The sequence below is a fragment of the Chenopodium album genome, chromosome 6, assembly GCF_948465745.1.
Source record: "Chenopodium album chromosome 6, dcCheAlbu1.1, whole genome shotgun sequence".
Taxonomy (NCBI): Eukaryota; Viridiplantae; Streptophyta; class Magnoliopsida; order Caryophyllales; family Amaranthaceae; genus Chenopodium; species Chenopodium album.
This window is the reverse complement of record NC_137839.1, coordinates 8919100-8941937: the sequence shown is the minus strand read 5'-3', so window position 1 is coordinate 8941937 and position 22838 is coordinate 8919100. Positions and strand designations below refer to the sequence as shown.

The following is a 22838-nucleotide window of genomic DNA, read 5'->3' as shown; positions in this document are numbered from 1 at the left end:
GTTAATGCATTGTTAAATCACCATTTATGTTATCACTTCATGGTAGGGATGGTAATTGAGCTCGAGTCCTCTAAAAAAATCCGAATTCGAGTCTAAATAAAAAGCAAGTCCAGCTTTGAATTGGATACGGACTCTGATTCAGGTCGACTCGAGTCCGATACAGCCTGAATATGACATATTCACAATATTGAATATTGAATGTTCCTACTGATGACCCTTAATTAAATATTTATAAGTTAATTACCGATAAAAGTCAATTTGTGTCAATTATTATTTAAAAGATGATATTATTATTCCAAGAAGTAGAGAGTGAGGGATAGCTCAAATGGTTAGAGCTTTCCTTCTAATTTTAGGAGATCCTAAGATCGATTTTCACCATGCCCCTTGTGAAAAATTTATTCCAAGAACTATAATTTAGTTGTTGATTCAAGTATAATTACTTCAGGTTTCAATTGGGGACATAGGAATACTCCCTATGTATTGTAAGAAATATATAGCTTATAAGGAACATAAGAAAATAATTTATTTTTTTTTTTTGAACGGGACATAAGAAAATAATTTGAATAAGGAGTTAAGGATATTCGCCTAAAATATTGTTCAAAATGTGATAAAAATAAATAAATTAGCATAAAATCACATGAAAAAAACAATTATATTAACAACAAATCAAATTCCGAAAGGAAATACAAAGAAACAACAATGCAATACATTAATACAACCATACAAAAATTGAACTAATAGTTCAATTTTATTAGGGGACAATTTTTTTTTTTTTGGGCATTTTCCCTTTTGTTCAATTGCTAGAAAAAAAAATTTTAAAAACAGAACAAATTCTGAGCATATTGGCTTACTAATTAGTTAAGCCATTAGTTTTTACCACCAAGAACACCCTTGAGCTTCTTAATGACATCCTTAGGAAGGAATGTAGTTGTTGCAATAAGATCAGTTGGCAGACCATTAGCAAAGAAAGCGTAATCTGTAATCTGAAGTCCTGGACTCGGGCTGCTGAAGCTAACGAAGGCGAGTGCTGGTGATTTCCCGGCGTTGATTTGGAAGTGAAGTAGGCCTTGTGGGAAGACCATCACATCACCCTTGTTAAGTGTCTTGAAGTAGATGTCGTTTGCTGAGTCAATGAATCCAGCACAAATCTGGCCTTGGATGACAACCAGGATTTCGGAACCCCCTGGGTGAGTGTGCATAGGGATGACACCGCCAGCAGCGATGTCTAAGCGAGCAATGGAGAGTCCTAAGCCGTTTACACCTGGGAACTGAGCAGAAAATGCTGGTGTAACAGCGGCTTTGATGAGATTGGATGTGTTGCCTGCAGCGGCTAGACCATGGTAAACAAAGTCATCGACTGTAACCTTGGATGGCTTCTTGCAGGAGTAGCCTGCAGGTCCATCAGGGAGGTTCAAGTCTGCAACGCAGTAGTCTCCTGCTATAGCAGAGGAAACAAAGAGGGTGAGGACGACAAAGAGTTGAGGATACATCTTCGAAGACTAGATAGATAATTTTTGGTGTGGTTAGATTGGTAACGTACTATACCTGTTTATATAGAAAGAAGCAGCACGGCTGTTTATGAATACAGCCAATCTGCTAGGCCAGCCGGGCCATTGTCGAAATGGCTCACATGTTCGAGGCGCATGTGATTGCTTGACCCCATACACAGTCGAGTAAAAACAAGCAACAACTTTTTGTTCTGATTTGTAGCTGTGCTATGTATCATTACTGCAGTCATTTATCACTAATTAACTTTCAGATGTTCTGATAACCTGATAATATAGATGTTGTCGATTGATTGACAATCAAAATCATGGTTGATTACTACATCTATCTTTCTCAAGAAATGATTAATGTAATACAGTAACTAACACCTATGACAGAACTCTGCATTTCAGTGATTATGATTGCCTGATAACTTCGCGTGTATATGTATATGTATGTGTGTTTCTTTCAATACGTGTATTCATAAATCAGAATAGTAAGGAATTCGAGTCAGTTTCATGTAGAATAAGTGAAAATTATGTATACTTATTTCTGGAAGTATTCTGCCATTAAGTCGTTTAAGGAAGGCTTTTTTCTGCAATGAATACATGAATTTGAGTCATACATACTCCATATTACATAGCAGTATATCAGTAAATAAGTGACATGAGTCATACATGTATTTCAGTTTCAGAACTTAAAAATTCCTTACAAATTTTGAGAAGTTGAGCTAAATGTAAGGTATTCTTGGTGTAAAGGCCGGATGAATACACCCTCGACACTTTAACCAACTTAGCTAATTAATTGTTGTCCATGAAAAAAAAAATTCAGTAAAAAAACAGAACATCAAACTATGGTGAATTGAAGTTACCTTTCGCGTCATTTGAAGTTAATTTTTTTTGCTAGATATACATATATTTCAATGTTTTATGTAGTAGAGAAAATATAAATAAGGTGGTCCATAATCACATGGTATTGTAAAGAAGCAGAAAATGCCATTTTTGACAACTATAAGAGATAGACTCTGCTAGTCTTCCTAAAATTCCAAGATTATTCCACAGAAAAATAAGTGGATCTTATGAATTACCCTTTTAAAGGGTTCAACCCCATGTTTAGGAATTAAAGCATATTCTGTTGTTTTCCTTCATTACTCTGCACAAATATAGCCAAATATACAAAAACTAAAATATAAAGTTCATTCCAGCCTGCTAATTTAATTACCAAATTAATCATATACTACACTAAATCAAATTATATGACTTATGTCCAACTTAATAATCCTCTGCAATCTTTCTGAAAGTAACTACATTGTTCCTTTCAGACAATGTCGCGCTATATGATAATCTTAGCAGTAACATAGGCATGTAACGAAAAATGTATTAAGACTTTTAGATTGATTTTTTTTCAAGTCTTAAAAGTTAACATTGCAACATTAGCAATTTATGTAATGTGGTATGCCAAGTAGGCGTAACCGAGGATAAGGTTTATAGAAGAAGAGCCAATAGTTGTATACATTATCTGTCTAATAGCCATACATCTTCAAAAGGTAAGATGAAGATTCATGTATTTTGTTCTATATGTTTGTATTATATTGTTCAGTAAACAAAAAAAAGTTAAGATATTTGACAGTTGTACAGGAAGGCCACAACTTTTTCTAACAATTCCAAACTTTTTGTAGAATAGATAGATATTTATTCCATGTTGAGCAATTTGAGCATGATAATAGTTGTACTACTACTCAAGGTCCCCCCATCAAGTAGCTGGTTTCGGATCGAATAACCGACCCAAATCGAACAAGATAAACAGTTTAAGGTGGGAAATACATTTCCTGCTTGACACAAGAAGAGTTGCCTGAGTCAATTATCAGGCCATAATATCTTCCTTCCCAATGTATGTGAATATGTGATGCATGGAAATACAAATTTTGCATAATTTAAGCTCAGCGAAATTAATTCAGTTCAACAAAAATAAGGTGAAGTGAACAGAGCCTTAGTCTTAAAGCATTTTTTGAACTAAGGAATACTAAAAGTGCCTAAATCTTCAACAAACTTAAATGGAATAAAATAGAGTGTTGGTTTGGTCAGTCACAACTCAAAGGCTCCTGTAGCTAGACATTATTAGGACAAAACTACCTTGACTTCAGAGAATTAAAGGCATGTTCACATTTATTGAACTGAGCTGAACTGAACTGATTAGAGCTGAATTGAACTGAATTGAACTGAACTGAGCTGAAATGAATATTTTATGAGAGAGGGAAATTAGGAGCTGAACTAGTTGGAATTGAACTGAACTGAACTAAATTGATTAGAGCTGAACTGAAGCGAAAATTATAAAAACGAAACCATTCAGTTTGAACAACAAAAAGCGAACTGAAATTAAGTAAATGTGAACAGGCCCTAAGTCTAGTTTAAGGGAAACTCTAAAATGCCAAATTAATTGCAATTCAAACACATGCAATTAGTTTAAGCTAAGTAATATTATAAGCTTATAGCATCCAATATTATAGGTTTATGTTCAAATTGAAAGAGTTGCATCATGGAAACTAATAAAGATGAAAATTGGGTTATATAAGTTGGTGAAAAGGTAAATTGTTAATAAATGCAAACTCAAATTCATGAAAAGGTAAATTGCTAATACATGCAAACTCAAATTCAAAGACTAGATGGTTTATCACTAAGTTATGTGTATTATACACTAGTATTCTTTTTGCTACAAAATATCAACATTGGGGTGAATGATATAATTGAATTGTTTATGAGAGAAGAAAATTAGGAACTGAACTGAATTGAACTGGTTGGAGCTGAACTGAACTGGAATGGACTGAACTGAACTGGAATGGAGTTGAACAGAATAGGCCCTAATTAAGAAAATATTGAGTTTTGATTCAAAAATATATTTCCTCCGTTCTAAATTAGATGACACGATTTAATTTTAGACCATATTCATAAACTTTGCTTTGACTAACATTTGTGTTTTTTTATAAAATCAATTGTAATTAAAAAAAAAAGTTGTCATCTAATTTACAACAAAAGTAATCATTAATTACATATAATACTTATTTAAAAAAATATATATATATATATATATATATATATTTACATGTAATACTCTGTAGTTCATGACATAGTCCGGGCCCAACCCAAATACCAGCTATTGACGAAAAAGTAATAGAATAAGCGAGCCACATGTCCATATAAAAAATTGAAGCATTCATTTAGATTATAGATACGCCCAAAAACGATAAAATTTGAGGATGCATATTAGAAATTTAGAATGATCGGCCAACTTTGAGAAAACAAATGGCCCAACATCGTACAGAAAAGGCCATCAAGGTGACAATTGGCTTGGCCCAATTAAACTTAAGGTTGGTAACAATTGGCTTAGCCCATTTTAACTGGAGTTGGTAACTCACTCTCCTAGTCTCCTCTCAAGTCTCAACCGTCCGAGGAATAACTCCTTGTGCTCTGGTTACTGTAGACTGTAGAGCATAGTGAGCCGTCGTTGTACAGGTGGAAGCTAAAGGTGAGGAGTTGAGGACGATTGTGCCGTGTTAGTGCGCTTTGTGATGTGGCAGATCTTGACAAATTTTTTTGGGGGCCGATCAAACTAAAGTTCAATTATTTCTTAACTATCTACGATTTTACACTATTCATATATTACAATGAAATATTGAATTTACTAATATATAAATGTTATCCATGTTGGATAGGTGTTACGGAGTATAAAACAACCCGTCAACCAACAAAAAAAAAACATATTCAAATTTTGACTTGTATGAAACATTAAATTTAGCCTGACTTGATACAGTGTATGTGTTAAAGTGTAACTTAATAAATTAACAATATAAAAGTTGCACTAACAAGTATGAAATATTGAAATCTATAACAACATTGCGAATAAGTAAAGTAAGAAGAAGATACCACTAACTATATAGATATGCATGTATTTTTAATTGGTTGTGATGTAGTTGTCTCATTAAAGACACTAATTATAAGTAAAATAGTCTAAGTAGATAATAGATTTTGGATCAAAATCTAAGGGGGGGCTAAACCCAGCCTTGTGCCCCTTAAAAGATCCGCCACAAGTGCTAGGTCATGTGAAGAATAAGTTACATCGTGTCATAGTGGGCTTATGCCAATCTTTCAAAACCTGGTCATGCCATATATTGCTTAATACTAGTAATTATTATATCTTCAATCAATTTGTTAAGAATAAGCAGGTCTATCTGTCATGCTAGCGCAAAGTTTGAGTCAAAATTTTGAAAATGATGTTCATTTATGTTATTTATGTTATGACATATCAGCGTGCCTCTGCCCTTTGATGGTATCAAATCAGGCTCATTTATGTTATATCTAAACGACCTTTATATCAGCTCAACCCATGTCCATCTCTGACAACAACAACAACAACAACAACAACAACAATAATAATAATAATAATAATAATAATAATAATAATATTGTTTTTGGTATGTACTTTGTGTTAATCTTTTTTTTTTTACTTGTTATAATAGAGAGAATTTAGTAAAAAATTATGGTCAAGAAAACTTATGTAAATATTGTAGAAACTAACAGCATTGCCCCCCCCCCCCCAAAAAAAAAAAAATAATAATATTTTTTTTATTTACTTAGGTAAAGGTATAAATTTATATATTAAATACAATTTTAATGTAATAAATGACATTAATTTAGCTTTGTCACAATACAGTGATAATGCATTTATTTTATGCAAAAAGTCTTAGGTTCAAGCCTTCGCATAAGCATTTTTTTTTTTTTTTTTGTTTTTATATTTAGTGTCCCTCCACACTAATTATTCTACATCCACCTTAGTGTCCCTCCACACTAATTATTCTACATCCACCGCATGACATGCGCCAGGCGACTGTAGTGCTGTTGACTTTTGTACCACCAACTCAACCAGAGTCAAGGCCGCCACAACTCACAGATAAAGATAAGCAGCCTTTAGCAGTTACTCCTATTAACGTTGCCACAAATAATTGAGTGTTGAATATGAATTGGTCCCTTGTCCAATACCGACCATACCAATAGACAATGATCTACAACGACTACAAGTTATTGTTTGCTCCAAAAAAAAAAAAAAAAAAAAAAAAAAAAAAAAAAAGAAATCTACTAGTTATTATAAAGAATTCAACTAATCATTTCATCATTTGATTGGTTGTTGGGTCCTTAAATTTTCAATCAGGAATAATCCTACATCCACTTGGTTTAAGAATTAAGAAAATAATGTACTGTAGTTATTACCGTTTTTATTTACTTCGACTCACTTACTGTTTTACTATTTATGTAGTCAAAATAAATTAAATTTAACTATATATCATAATTCACATAAAAATTAAAATAAAAATTAAAACTAAGTTGCATACTTGCATGTGGAATCTTGTTTTATTCAACTTAATATAAAATTGGAAAATTTGTCTAAAAAATAATACAAACTTTAAGCGGTCTGCCAAAAACAAGTCGATATTTTGATTATTTCTAAATTATACAAACTTTGGGGAGTATCCGCTTTAAACAAGTTATGACATGTTAGTAATCTGAATGATAATAAATTCATTTAACAATGTAATTAACTCTTAATAATTATGGTTAATTAACAATTAAAATTTCTTCAAAAATAAAATATTTTTTTAAAAATTTATCTCTTTCACCAGCCACCCCAGCACCGGTGCTAGCCTCCTCCCAATCCCACAGTACCAAACGTGCTCAGATTCCCCTTCCTAGTGCTGGCGCTGCCCCTCCTTTGTGCGTCACCCCATTCCATCTTCCCCGGCAACCAGCTAACCTCCTTAACCAACCCCCCCCCCTCGCAAAACCACCAAAAATCAATCCCCCACCCTTGAAAAACCCTAACAAACGGTGGATGAGGAGGTCCGATAATTGAAATAATTTCAATGTCAAATATTAATGATGTCTTTTCTAATAATTGAAATAATTCCAATGTCAAATAAGATTAAGGCTTTGTTTGATTGGTAATTAGCTAATAGATGATTGATATAGCTTGTTATATTACTCATAATTGGATTGACTAGGTAATTGCATTAGTTGGTTTGCTTTGATTAGCTGGTTGTGCAAAAGTGTTTGATAAATAACAATTCATTAATAAATTAATTATTTTAGTTTAAGAAATAATATGTGCAATAATTTTTTCCCTGTAGGCTAAATTAACACTACTTTTTTTTTCACAAATTTTAAAATAAAATAAACTTACAATTACCTAATCAATCCTTAAGGGGCCGTTTGGTTGGGGTTAATAATCAAAGGCAAAGGGAATGAACATGCCTCATTTTCTTTGTTGGTTTTATTTGTCACTTTTTTCATTCCCTTTACCCATTTTTATTTTTGAATTCACCCAAAATCATTCTACATTGATTCTCCATTCTCCTTAGTCTTTTCCATTCCCTTTCCTAAACCACCACCACCACACCACCATACCCACACCAACCACTACCTTACCCATTTAACCACATCGCCTAGCCACCTCACCGGAACTCGTCGCACCTCTCCCACTCCTTGTTGGAACTTGTCGCACCTCCCCCTCTCCTCACTGGAACCTATCACACCTCCCCTAAAAAATATCTCCCTACCCTGGAAAACCTTCCCCCGCCCACAGAAAACCCTTTAAAACCATCCTCCCCCCCCCCTCTTACCCTCTAGGGTTTTGAAAGGGAAGGGATGATCGACGGTTTTCTAGGATTTTGCATGGGCGGGGGAAGGTTTTCCAAGGAGGGGAGGGTTGGGGAAGATTCGATGACGAGCGTCGGGAGGTGAGTGTTGGTGAGATCGTGGCTGGGCGGTGGAGTGGCAGGAGAAGTGGGAAAGAGTAGTGTGATGATGGTGGTGATTCCCTTTGTTTTTATTTATTTATTTATTTATTTATTTATTTATTTTTAAAAAAACAAACAACATACTATATGGAAAGAGTTTTTATTCCATTGACTTTGTTCATTCCATTTCGTTTACTACTCTATGCAAACCAAACGACTCCTTTTTCTTTTCTTTTTTTTTTTTTGTTCAATGGGACTTTTATTATTGTTGAATACCAAAAAATTAAAGTTACAACACATCTATATCTATACTTTATTAGTATTTAAAAACACAAACCACAAATTTTTCATATGACATATGGCATCACAAGTCACTCAATACCCCATATGACACATGTCACCTCTCTTAATATTTATGTTTAAGTCTTTATACATTCTAAAACTTGCAAATTCAAGTAAGAAAATGAAGTGTGTTATTTCCACCATAATAAATTAAAATTCAATTAATTAGTACACAATACATAAAGATATAATTTACAATAAAAGTTGTCTTTTCATCCCCTAATTTAAATATAATTTAAACTAATATATCTTTTCATATCTTACAATCTTCAAGTATATATATGTAAATAAATTTCTTCATCTTCTTTCACAGTTTTACCTGAGTCTTTTTTTTCTTTTAAGTTTTAGAAATAAAACAATTACTTCATATAAAAGCATACCTGTATATGAAAGTAATTAACTCAAATAACCACCCGTGCATTGAACGGGCCAAAAAACTAGTTAATACTCCATCCGTTTCAATTTGTTAGTCCCATATACTATTTTGGGCGTTTCAAAAAGATATACCCATATTGAATTTATTCTACTTTTAACTTAGTTTTTATTTTTTATTTTATACATAATTAATTCTGATTGCTTAGATTAATTGATTATGAATTAAAAAAAATGACTCTAAGTAAAGAAATTACTCCCTTGATTTATGCAATTATGGCTAATGCTTTCCTAAAAAAAAAAACAAAAAAGTTAAATAAGGCAAAGCTATTTGTGAATTGTTTTTTTACTTTAATGCTAGATTCCAAATATTATCCTTTTCTTATTTTACGTGATTGATTCAATATGGGACTATCATATTGAAACGGAGGGAGTATGAAAAATTGAAAACTTTTATAGAAAATAAATCAATTTTGATGTTTAAGTCTTAATTACAGTAATTAACACATCGGTTTAATTTGACCAATAAGGGCAAAAAAAAACAACGTTTTCCCTCAACATTCACATTAATATAACAATTCCTTTACAGCCATCAATGACACAAAAACAATCAAATTAAAAATAAATAAATAAATAAATAAAATGTGGTCAACAAAATAATTAAGCACACCTATTTAACCCCTCAAAAAATAAACATCAAAATCCCACAATAATCCATCAATCAATCATCCACCCCCACCAAACCAAACCCACCATTCTCAGAGCAACCCAGAAAAACCAAGAAATTGTCAAATAAAAATCAAATCTTTTTCCAAAAAAAATGGGGAAAAAAGCAGTGTTAATAGGAATCAATTACCCAGGAACAAAAGCAGAGCTAAAAGGATGCATTAACGATGTAAAAAGAATGCATGAATGTTTGATCAATCGTTATGGATTTGAAGAAGATGATATTACGATTTTGATTGATACTGACCGGTCTTATACCGAACCAACCGGTAAAAATATTCGACGTGCTCTTCAAAATCTGGTTCGATCTGCTGAACCTGGTGATTATCTTTTTGTTCAATATAGTGGTCATGGTACTCGTTTACCGGCTGAAACCGGTGAACGTGATGATACCGGTTTTGATGAGTGTATTGTTCCTTCTGATATGAATCTTATTACAGGTAATTTCATTTTTTTTATGATTTAATTTTTGGGTTGATTGATTTAATTTTTAGTCATTTTTTGATGTGGGATTTGTGTAATTTGATTGAAATTTGACTCAATGTGTTGCGTTGACTTTTTTGGATTGGTCTGCTTGATTATCGGATTTGTGTTTTTGGTTGATGATTTTTTTTTTTTTTAACTTCTTATTTTTTGAATTGGTGACTGAAAAACAGGTGGAAAATGAATGTTTTTAGATTAGAATAAATTTTAGAGTAATTTAATTGACATTAAAATTGAGGTTTGTCAAAGTTATTGTTTGTACAAGTTTCTATTGTTTGTTTAGAATTTGGGTTCTAAACCATTTTCATTTTGAATTAAAGTTTCTGAATGGAAATCTAAAATGAAAATTTTAAAGCAAATATTATTTTAATTCAAAATGAAAATGGTTTGGAATCGTCACAAAAACAACCAATAGAAGGATGGAACCTCGTGGTATACAAGTGTGTTGATTCCAATTCCTTTACAGATATTCCCCTGATTCCAATTGGGATCATTAAATTATTCCTAGTATATGCAATATGCTTATTCCATTTGGTCAATATTAATTGATTCCTGAAATTTGGGGTGTGGTTGATTTTAGGATTTTAAAAGTTAGGACTTTAGAATTTGTACTAAAGCACCTTATTCACGGGGTCTAAACTTTTAAGTGGTCGTTTGATTAGAGGTAAGAAGTTACTTTTTCTAGGAAGTTCGACCTTTTGAAAGGATAGAAAGTAATTTAATTGACGACCCAAGTAGTCAATTAGTAGCATCTAATTTTTGGGTTGCCTAATTGTTTAGCAAACATTATTGCTAAAATGCTGCTACCTGTGACGTTATGTAAATTTGATCATGCACTAAAAAGCTACCCAAGAAGAAGAGCTGAATCTTGAGCTGCATTGTTGTTTTTTCAGTAAGCTACCCGAAACTGCTGCTCCCTACCTCACTATGACATTTGCAACTTTGAAGCTACACTCGAATTATATGAATACACTAAGGCTATGTTTGGATAACAAAAAATGGAAGGAAAGGAAGGGAAGGGAAAGGGAGGGAGACAAAGTTCCTTGTTTGGATAATATGTTGGGGGAGGGAAGGGGAGGGGGAGGGGGAGGGAGGGATCCATTTTCCATCCTCCTTTAATAAAGACCATCCCTTCAAATTGGAGAGATTTGAAGGGAAAATGGAGCTCATCATTTCCTCCACTTTCCCTTCCTTCCCCTTCCTCCTATTCCCTCCCTTCCATTTCCCTTCTAATTTGTTATCCAAACATAGCATAAATCAAATTACACTGTCATAGTGACAATTAAAGGAGTGCTAAGTAGAATCCGAACTAGAATCAATGTTTTCACCTAGGCGCTTGTAGATGTAATTTAAAGGAATGCTAAGCTTAGTTTCGTGAACATGTGCTCGGCAATCAATCAACCCTTATACGAAAGGGAAAATTTGACCAAAAAAAATACTTCTATAACTTGTGAATAGGGTCATTGTGTATTTGTGTCCTGGCTTCTGAAGGCCGCGTTTCAGTAATAGAATCTGAAATCATATTAGGTATACTTACACATGGGATGATTCCATTTTGCTAACATGATTAGATTAGGCTTAAAAAAAACTAAGTCAGACTACAGCTAACTACTTTTTTATATGTTGTCTTAATTATAATTTTGTTGAACTGGCCATTTTATTAATTGCATTATCAACATGTGATATATAGTCTGAAAAAAAAGATTAAGTTGAAGGACTTGATATGGATTATAGACAATAAAAAGAGTAAGAATGAAGATGATTTCAGATATGATATACACTATATACAATATATTGGGAAGGGGCAACAAGGACTTGTTCGATATGGTATACACTTGCCATGCCTCCTCATAAGTCGCATCATAAAATCTTGATCTGAATAAAACTTCAGATTCAGAGTGAGGATGCTGCAGGATATAGATTACGAATTCAATGTTCTGTTCTACCAAAATTTGGTTGATAAAAGTCTGCTTAGCTTTCTAATCTTTTCTTTAAGAAAGTCTACAGTTACCTGTATTTTTTTTTTTTCTATTTAACTCCTGTCTTGTAAGCTCTTGTGTAACTCACTGGAATTTGTTTGTCCTGCAGCATTGAACTTACATAAATCAGGATCTGAAATTCTGAATTATGCTCGCTAATCAACTTATTTCATAGATATTGTACCTTAAGAATTCAAGATGTGATGCTGCTAAAACTAGTTTGTGTATCAGTGTATGCTATGTGGTAAACTTTGGACATGATTTCCTTGAAATTTTGATACAGGTTTACTTGTTTACGTTTACAGGTGACTAGTTAAGAATGCATTTTGTCATTACCAAATCAAACATTGTTTTATGACTTCAATTCTGTGCTGCAACTTCTAATTTCCATGCTCATTACTCAATAATATGATGTGGTTGATGAGCTGAATCTGCATCGTATCACAAATCCTTAAATACTTGCTGCTTACTTTCCATTTCATTTCGAGCAGATGAAGATTTCAAGGAATTGGTGTGCCAAGTCCCAGATGGTTGCCGGATCACAATAGTCTCGGATTCATGCCACAGTGGAGGCTTAATTAGTGGTGCTAAAGAGCAGATAGGAGAAAGTACACAGTCTCATCAAGGCCATAGTAGCTCATCATCAGGATTCAGCCTATCTGGTTTCTTGAAGAGTAAAGTGAGGGAGACTGTTTCTGATGCCATTGAATCTCGTGGGATTCATCTCCCTCATCATCACAGTAGGGACTATGAACCCGAGTACAGGGTAGTTGAAGAAGATAGTTACGAAGGTCATAGTGGCTATGTGAAAAGTCGATCTCTTCCTCTTTCTACCCTCATTGAAATGCTCAAGGATAAGACTGGGAAAGATGACATTGATGTTGGGAAAATCCGACCTACCCTCTTTGACATGTTTGGGGAGGATTCTAGTCCTAAGGTCAAGAAGTTCATGAAAGTCATCCTCAACAAGATTCATGGAGGAGAAGGGAGCACCGGGGATATTATAGCTGCTGTTGGTGGACTCGCAATGGAGTTCTTTAAGCAGAAGCTTGATGAAAAAGACGACGACTATGCTAAACCTGCACAGGATGCTGAAGTTGAGAGGAAAGAGGAGGTGTATGCAGGTGAAAACAAGCGTAGTTTACCTAGAAATGGGATACTTCTTAGTGGTTGTCAGACTGACCAGACTTCTGCTGATGCTAGCCCTTCTGGGAGAGACAGTGAAGCATATGGTGCTTTCAGCAACTCGATTCAAGCTATACTGAGGGAGTCTGATGGAGACATTAGGAACGATGAGATTGTGACAAAGGCTAGGAAGTTGCTCAAGCGTCAAGGATTCACTCAACGTCCTGGACTTTATTGTACTGATGACTATGTTGAAGCTTCCTTTGTCTGCTAATTATTGTTCTTGGCCTGGTCTGATGTCTGCTACATTGGTATGACATTATAGCATAAACTGAAATGGTGTTTTTGCTTTAGATTGCCCTGCTGTTTCTTTGAGTATGTACTGTTGCGATTGTGGAGAGTTGTAATATTTATCGTTCAGTTGTGAAATTGTTGGCCGGAACCAGTCTTCTTGCTTTGAATGTGGGAACATATATATTTAAGGGTTCTACCCAGAATGAGGGAATATTTCTTGTTCAGTGTATGAGTATGGTTTCTCATTTCGAATCAATGTATGGCTTCGATGTGGAGACTTATGGTTATTAGTCTTATTACTGTATTTGCTTGGGAAACTGACCTTTTTTTCAATGTGATGGACATCAAACTAAGACATATACTGAAGCAAGTTTCATTGGTAAGGTCGAGGAAGAACGATTTATGATGTGCATTGTTGGTAATGGACTAATGGTGTGTGGTTGAAGAACTAATGGGGAAGAAATTTCGTATGTAAAAATATTAAATGGAATTAGTAAAGTTTAATTTACAACGACAAATTTATTTTAATTTAAATTTTGATACTAGTAGATTATATAATCCAATTATGAGTTTTGGTAGAATTGGTCTATTAACATGGTATCAGAGTCAACGCGACACAATGATCATGAGTTTTGGTTGAATTGGTCTATTAACATAGTATCAGAGTCAACGCGACACAATGATCACGAATTCAAATCTCATCTACCCCTCTTTGGAATACAGCTAAATTTCTTAAAGTTCAATAATCTTGGGCTAAGCTAAATTTCTTAATAACAACATTTCTGATGGCTTTCAAGTCTATTGTGAAACCTTATAATTTTTTACCTACACCCCAACTAGTATTATGTGCACCATGGTACACTTAGAAATAGGTGCACCACGTCTATACTTTTGAACATTTAGTAAAAAAAAATTGAATATTTTACAAAAAATGAACATTTAGTAAAAAAAAAATATATAAACACGTCACAAAAACTGAAGAAACATGCAATTTTTATGTTCAAATTTATAAAGAAATGTTTATTTTGTATACAGTAAATGTTCAATTTATATTACAAAACTATTGAATTATTACGAGTCAAACAAACTTCTTTCATAATTTGTTTGACTCGTAATAATTCAAAATTTGCGATTTTGACAGATTTTTTTACTAAATATTCATAATTTGTTATTGTTCATATTTTTTACTAAATGTTAAAAAATATAGGCATGGTGCATTGCGATTGTTCAATTTTTTTTTACTAAAAGTTCAAAATTTGCGATGTTCAGATTTTTTTACTAAATGTTCAAAATTCGCGATTGTTCAGATTTTAAACTAAATGTTCAAAAGTATAGACGTGATGCATTGCGATTGTTCAGATTTTTTAAACTAAATATTCAAAATTTGCGATGTTCAAATGTTTTTACTACATGTTCAAAATTTGTAATTATTCAGATTTTCCTACTAAATGTTCAAAAGTATATATTAAAATTTGCGTCGACATGCCCTCATGGAGTCATGGACACATGAGCATAAATTAGAGGTGTTAAAAACCAAACCGACCTGAAAAAAATTATCCGTTTCGAACTGTAACCGATCCGATTTGATCCGAGAAATTCAAGACCCAACCCGATCTGTAACCGAACTGAACTCAACCCGAATCCGAACTTGACCCGATCTGAACTTAACCCGGCACCGATTTGATCCGACCTGAACTCAACCCGAATCCGATTTGACCTGACCCGAGCTCAACCCGATCCAAAATTGACCCGAAAAATAACCGATCTAATCCGATCTGTTTTGACCCGAACTGATATAAACCTGATCCGATTTTAACTCGATTTGATTTTTACCCGATCCGAATTTAACCTGATCATAATTAATTATTTACTTTTTATTCAAGTTCTTATACTATATATTTACTAATTATTAATAAGTTAACTTTTTGACTACAAAGAAATAATCCGGAGTCTTAAGTTTACTTCATGTACATATCAATTATATTAATTTACTTTCTAAGCTTTAATAAATGCCACAAGATCTAATAAACGTAAACATTAAGCGGGAGTTAATTGATTTGCTTGTAAAGCTCTAGTTAAATGCTGCCTAAAGCCTATTGTCATTTTTAATGAATTTCCTCCCATTCTGTTATATTTTATGAACTAATAATTCTTTTCTCTAACACCTACAACCAATTATATCAATATAAATCACATTACTACTAGTTTGATGCAACCTATAAGAAATAATTATGAAAGCAAAATAAATAAAGTTTTAAAGGATATATCAAGCGCTTACATTTTCATTATAATAATTAAATATATTACATATACATAATCCAATGATTCAAACTTAGGTATTTTTCAGTAGTTTCATTTTCATATACAAAATACACTGCATATAATATCATTGCAATGTTTCGACTCCAATAATATGTTATGGGTACGGCTTCCTCAAAAATAACAAAAGCCTTGCACTTCTAAAAAAAATTCTTGACTTCACAAAAAATACAAGGCATGAGATTTTAAACAGCTCCATGCTCATTTAGATGGAAAATCATCACTTGAGTTCACTTCATATTTAATAAGTTCTAATAAGGTTACCCAAGTACAAATTAAGACTAAAATAATAAGTTTTAATAAAGTCTAGTAAGTTCATATAAGTTCAGGTAAGTTAAGATAAGTCAGGTTAGTGAAAATCAGATGAATAGAATACACCATTATAAACTTAATTATTGTATATTATAGATCATTTAATGTTTAGTTTGATAACTCATATGATTCGTAATATACTAATTAATATTACTTTAAACTTGTTGGAAATATGTTATATTGATAAAACTGAAGTTATTGGTTAAAAGTGCGGAGTACAATTGTGCATTATTGTAGAATTATAGGCGTTATACATCGCACGGTTATATACTCACTACATACATATGCAATAATTTATGCTTAAATAAAAAGAATTTACATAGTAACAATTAACTATCAATATGTATAGCGTCAAGTTTTTAATATACAAATTGAATTAGTAATAAAGTAATTCTAACAACTCTAACAAATATCTTTAAAAAATTGAATCAGTAATAAACTAAACTAATAGTACAGAACTCATAGCCTCATATGATTGTACAATTGATGAAGAGTTGTAATTTGTAAACTTGTAATAACCTAAAAAAAATGACATACTTTTTTGTATATATCACCATATGTAACTATTATTCGTCAATATATCACTAGCTCGGTCTCACTTCTCACTTATATAGGTATTATAAGTCATCGATAATTATTCAATCTCAATTTTCCTCAAAGATAAAAATTACTCATAACTTGATCAAATGAGAAAATTAAAACTTCGTGCTTCGTAATTAATAATCATATTGACTCAATAATAAGGTAAAAACTAAACAATATCTCTAGTTTAAAAATAACCTTATTTGGATATGAATTTGGTCAACTCGACCAAAATCCAACCAAACACAAAAAGGAATTGAACCGAATTTGACCAAACTGAAATCATCCGAACCGAAATCAACCCGACCCAAATTCATCTGACCCGAAGTTACCCGGCTAAACCCGTTTTAAACCCGATCCAAATATATCCGAACCGAAAGTAAATCGATCTGAAGTTGACCCGACCCGTATCCGACCCGGACTCGATAGACCATGACCCGAATTTGACTCGATCCGAGTTAAAAGGATAATTTTGATTCAAATAGACCCGACCCAAACTCCATCTGGTTATCCGAATTGACACCTCCAAGCATAATTAATGATCATTCTTTGAAGGGTGGAGAATTGGAGATGGGTCAAGGCCCAAAAAGAAATTAACGATTATATCAAATATGGGCTACAACGTATTAACGGAATTATTTTGCATAGTCCAAGAGTTTTGGGGTGATATCTAGGAAGTGTTTCCCAAGAATTCCAACTACCAAGAATGTTTAGCCTGTAATAGACTACTCATAATAGGTAGAACGTTGGACATATAGGCTTTGTAGCTAGGCTGCTTTTAGACACCTTGGACACTTTACAATCTAGATTGACATATGTGCTTTGTCGCTCCTAATTGCTTACTCAAATTATATGTTATGATGATAGGATCATACTTAAGGAGATTTTTTTATAATTGATTGAGTGATACCTTCACCTTTTTTAAAAAAAATTTACTGTTTTTTTTTTTTACTTGATCCACTTTGATTTTTACACTATTCACCACCTCTTCTTTGACTGTGTTTTGTGAATAATATGTAATGAAAAACATATTCATGTTGGATCATTTTGAATTCGTTTCAATAAGTACTATCATAATATATACGAGTAACTTTTATATTTTTTAATTATGGAGAATTAAAGTTATTGACCGTTAAAAGTTTTGCATTGACAAGCGTGATAAAAGAAACATGTCAAGTAAAAAAGAACTGAGAAAGTATAACTTAATAGTGTGGCTTGATACCAGTAGAATACGTTTGTTTGGTTTGTTTATAGATCCCTACCTTATAAAAAGTATGAGATAACTCTTATAAATAACGGTTTAGATAATTATATCCTCTAAAATATTTATTTACTCAATTACCCCCGTTAATGTTAATTATCTCTTTTTAAAACTCTTAACAATATTGTGCGGACATATATACCCTTATAAATATTTGTGTACATATTTTCTCTTATTAATGCTACTAGGAGTTTGTTCTGATTGACTGAAATGAACTGGATATTTTATGAGAGAAGAAAATTAAGAACTGATATGAACTGAAAATAAGCTGAAGAGAACAGGCTTTAAGTACTAACAACTAAATTTGTGATGTAAGGCCAAACCGAAAGACCTTCCCGAATATTGCTATTAACTAGTGTCATAAAGAAATTAAACAGCGTAACAAGTACATTATTACAAAAATCATCAATAAATTTTGGTTTAATTATTAAAACTGAGATAGTCTTGATTTATAGCGTTGATAAATAATCTGAATAATGATAAGCTCTGACTAGGATTATCCATCATCGAATATACTATATATATGCTCATGTTATATAAGGTACAAACTTTGTAAATAAGAGGGGTGTCATATTAACTATTTAGAGATTCAAGGGAACTAAGGAAGTAAGGAGTAGGATATATGATCCAATGTACAAACTATATAGATAAAAGGGGTATCGGACTAACTAATCATCTAAGTGAAAGGACTAAAAGAAGTAAGTCATGTACTCATGTATCCAAGGTACAAACGCTATAAATAAGAGGTGTCTTAAGCATTCAGAATCCAAGTGAGGGCACTAAAAGGAGTAGGTTGTAATTAATTTTTGGATGCAAATCAATGACTTAATTTGACATGTTTACAATATGAAATCAGTCTCTTCCAAACTTGTTAATTAATTTTAAGTCATCTTATTCAAGGAGTATAATTTTAAAAGTAAATTGTTTAGTCGATTCTAAAATAATATACTACTAGAAATTTGCTTGTGGAAAAGAAAGACTACACGTCTATGCTTTAGCTCAAACATGCATTATGGTCTTAATAAGGGAAGAAACACCTCATCTTTCGTCGATCCTTATCAATCACAATTGTTTTGGTTTTTTCTAATGAACTTCAATTCAATCATAATAATTAGGTTCAACACTTCTACTTTATTGAAATTTGGCAAGGATATCTTATCGTTATTTCATTTCTCATGTCGACTACATTATTTTTATGATCAACTAGATATTTATGCACCCAAAAAAACATGTACAAGTATTCAATAATTGTGAACCCTAACATATGTTGTATTTCTTTGATTTTGGATTTTGGTTTATGCATATCCTATTCCTAAATTATTGGGATTATTTTAAAGAAAATTTGTTGCACAATAATCAACACTCCTAGAAGAGCCCACCGTAAGGCTATGTTTCTTGACCTTATTTTAATGTATCATTACTTATTACTCCCTCCGTTTTTAAATACTTGCTCCAATTCTCTTAGACACGCATGCAGATGCTAATTTTTTATCACTAATATCTTTAATTATCAATAAGTATAAATTATAACAATTGAAAATTAATAATCTATTCATTGAGATGATTCCAATAAGTACCCACAAGACTATATTTTTTTCCTTATGTATAAGTCACAAACATTAGTAAAAGTATATGACAAATGAATAGTGCAAGAAATAGAAATGAAGCAAGTATTTAAAAACGGAGGGAGTACTTACGAAGTATAAATCATATCAAGTCAAAAGTATAAAACGGGAATACTTGTAAATTAGATTGATTTTTATTATATTTGTTTACTTATTACATGTATTAGTCAAAATAATAAAAATTAGATATTTAAAATTAGGTAAAAAATCACCTTTTAAATCTTTTTTTTTTTTGCATATAACCCCCTTTTATAAAATATGTTGCAATAGACCACCAATTTTAAAAATTTTGTTGCAAATTACCACTTTTTTAGCCAAATTTATCAATTGTTTTACATTGAATGAGTGGTAAGTTGCAACAAGTTTTTTAAAATTGGTGGTGTTTTGCAACATTTTTTTTAAAAGGTGGTTAAATGCAAAAAAAAAATTTAAAAGGTGGTTTTTTGCAAAATTGAAGATGAACAGTAAATTCGTGGGCCCCAGTATTCATCCCAAATTGATGAGCAAAAATGGCTGAAATGTCACTACATCGATGAGCAAAATAAAATATATTCATGAGCAAATCAATTATTTTTTTATCATTAGTGGGATAAATTTCCTCACAAAAATGCCTATGAGCAAATTTGGTTGGGAAGAGAGAGAAAGTGGCTAGAAAGAAAATGAGCAAATTTTTTTTTGCTCACTAATGTGAGTGCTCTAAGAGAGATTTTACACATTTAACGTGACAAATTATTCGAGACCTCAAAATAACAATTGTATTCACTTTTACCACCATACCACCACTTCTTCTTTATCATCATTCTACACACAAATTGCTTATAAATTTTTTCGCTATTGGCTCACTAGTGGTGATGAGAATAAGAGCCTGTTCACATTTATTTTATTTCACTTTAGTTCAGCTCATAAAATATTCATTTCAGCTTAGTTAAGTTCAATTCAGTTCACCAGCTTCAATCAGTTAAGTTCAGTTCAGTTCAGTAAATGTAAACATGCCCCGAGTATATATATAAGCAACAATGCAAAGGGTGCTGGGGACTTGGGGTGGGGGACTAATTTGTAGCAGGGGCGGATACACGTGGGGTTCAAACGGGTTCATTGAACCCATAGTTTTTTTTGGGAAAAATGGTTATATCATTATTTGTGCAACATTTATCCTAGATATTGAAGTGCAACACAATGGTAATTTTTATCTTGAACCAGTGTTGTAGATCAAGGGTTCCAATCCTACCCTTATCTCTAGGAGTTTTAATTAACTCTTTATTTTAAAATTTTAACTTAGGAAATTTTGACAATTACCACCTTCTGTTATGTCCATTTAGCAATTACCACCTTTTATTTTATTTTTTGAAAATTACCACCTTCTATTTTCAAAAACATCAAAAGTTACCACCTTCTTGCCCCCCAACTACCACGTGACGTCATTTTGGGCCCATTTTTTGCCTTCCCTCCCTATTTCCCTCACATTTCTCATTCCTATGTGGATTCTCATCTCCCCTTTCACTTTTTTCCCCCAAACCACCAATAATTGTTCGTCAATTTTGATTTGGAGGAGTGAATTGAAGTGTTTTTGATTGTTTGGGGGAAAAAAAGTGAAAGGGGGATGAGAATCGAGTTAGGAATGAGAAATGTGAGGGAAATAGGGAGGAAAGGGAAAGAATGAGCCCAAAATGACGTCATGTGGTAGTTGGGAGGCAAGAAGGTGGTAACTTTTGATGTTTCTGAAAATAGAAGGTGGTAATTTTCGAAAAAAAATAAAAATAGAAGGTGGTAATTGCTAAAATGGACATAACAGAAGGTGGTAATTGTCAAAATTTCCTTTAACTTATTATTAATATTTGATGATTGTTAATTGCCTAATTTGATAAATAATTGACAAATTAAATACTTATAGTTAATTGCGGAGTTAGATTCGTACTTGACATATTTTATTTGATATATAATTGGCAGTGTTTAATTCATTTGTATATATATTAGCTGGGGTTTTTAATCTGTGTGTAATAATTTTGGAGTTAGAAGTTAGAATGTTAAATTATTTGGAGATAAAAGTTATTGAGTTACAATTTTACATTTACTGTATAAAAAAACTACTAGAATGTTACTCATACAACAATATTTTTTTTTTTTTTTTTTTTTTTTTTTTTTACAAAAATCATACAACAATAATTAGTAGTAAACATATGAATTGTGCTAGATTTAGTGATGATGTATTGACACAATTCCAATATATGAAAAATGCTTTTATAAGTAGATTTTTTTTTTTGTTTTTTATTTTTATTTTATTTTATTTTATCTAAATGCAATCTGAAATTTGAACTTATATATTAAATCTTTAATTAAAATATCTTCATTTTTTTTTCACAATTTCGAACCCACACTTCGAAAATCCTGGATACGCCACTGATTTGTAGGCAATAACAATAAAAATATTAACTGTTTTACAAGTATCAAACATATTTATTGAACTCTATATATCTAAGGCATTATAGTTGTTTTTTTTTTTGGACGTGTTATAGTTGTAATACTTGCAAGTATAAACTAGCACCTATACACCAAGCTACACTTAAGCGTTATTAATGACATGTAGAAAGTACATACTCTACATCCTCTCTCTCTCTCTCTCTCTCTCTCTCTCTCTCTCTCTCTCTCTCTCTCTCTCTATATATATATATATATATATATATATATATATATATATATATATATATATATATTAGAAAATGTTATACATAACTCTTAGGGCTACATATAAGCATTAAATTTACACTTGAAAATCATAAACAGTTAAGAAATCATCTAAATATAAACACTAATGACACTGATTTACGCGTGTTTTTGTCATAAATTCCTAATTTTATACAATTCCCAAGAGTATATTTAATGCTTATGTATAGCCCATAGAGCTACATATAACATTACCATATATATATATATATATATATATATATATATATATATATATATATATATATATATATATATATATATATATATATATATATATATATAGTCTAGAAAACACAAGATAAAACAATTTTTTTTTTGACACAAGATAAAACATTAAACAAGGGTGAATCAGGAAAAAAAATAGTAACTTTATAACAAAATTAAATTAAATACACTCCATATTAATCAGGAAATTTAATAACGTT

The 22838-nt window shown here is 31.9% G+C and overlaps 2 protein-coding genes across 3 annotated transcripts; one reads left to right on the top strand and one right to left on the bottom strand.

Annotated features, from left to right (window-relative positions):
• Positions 1-633: 633 nt before the first annotated feature.
• Positions 634-1545, bottom strand: LOC145635817 (auxin-binding protein ABP19a-like). The gene has a single exon (XM_081687179.1). The coding sequence runs from the start codon at positions 1488-1490 to the stop codon at positions 867-869; it is 624 nt and encodes a 207-aa protein (XP_081543305.1). The 5' UTR covers positions 1491-1545; the 3' UTR covers positions 634-866.
• Positions 1546-9692: 8147 nt separating this feature from the next.
• LOC145635816 (metacaspase-5-like) lies at positions 9693-13889 on the top strand. Of its 2 annotated transcripts, none has more exons than XM_081687178.1 (2): positions 9693-10029; positions 12663-13889. In XM_081687178.1, exons 1-2 carry the CDS (start codon positions 9804-9806, stop codon positions 13568-13570), a joined length of 1134 nt encoding a protein of 377 aa, XP_081543304.1. In that variant the 5' UTR covers positions 9693-9803; the 3' UTR covers positions 13571-13889. The 2 variants fall into 2 exon arrangements, with proteins under 2 accessions (XP_081543304.1, XP_081543303.1); XM_081687177.1 differs by having other exon boundaries at positions 9693-10149.
• The last annotated feature ends 8949 nt before the right edge of the window (positions 13890-22838 follow it).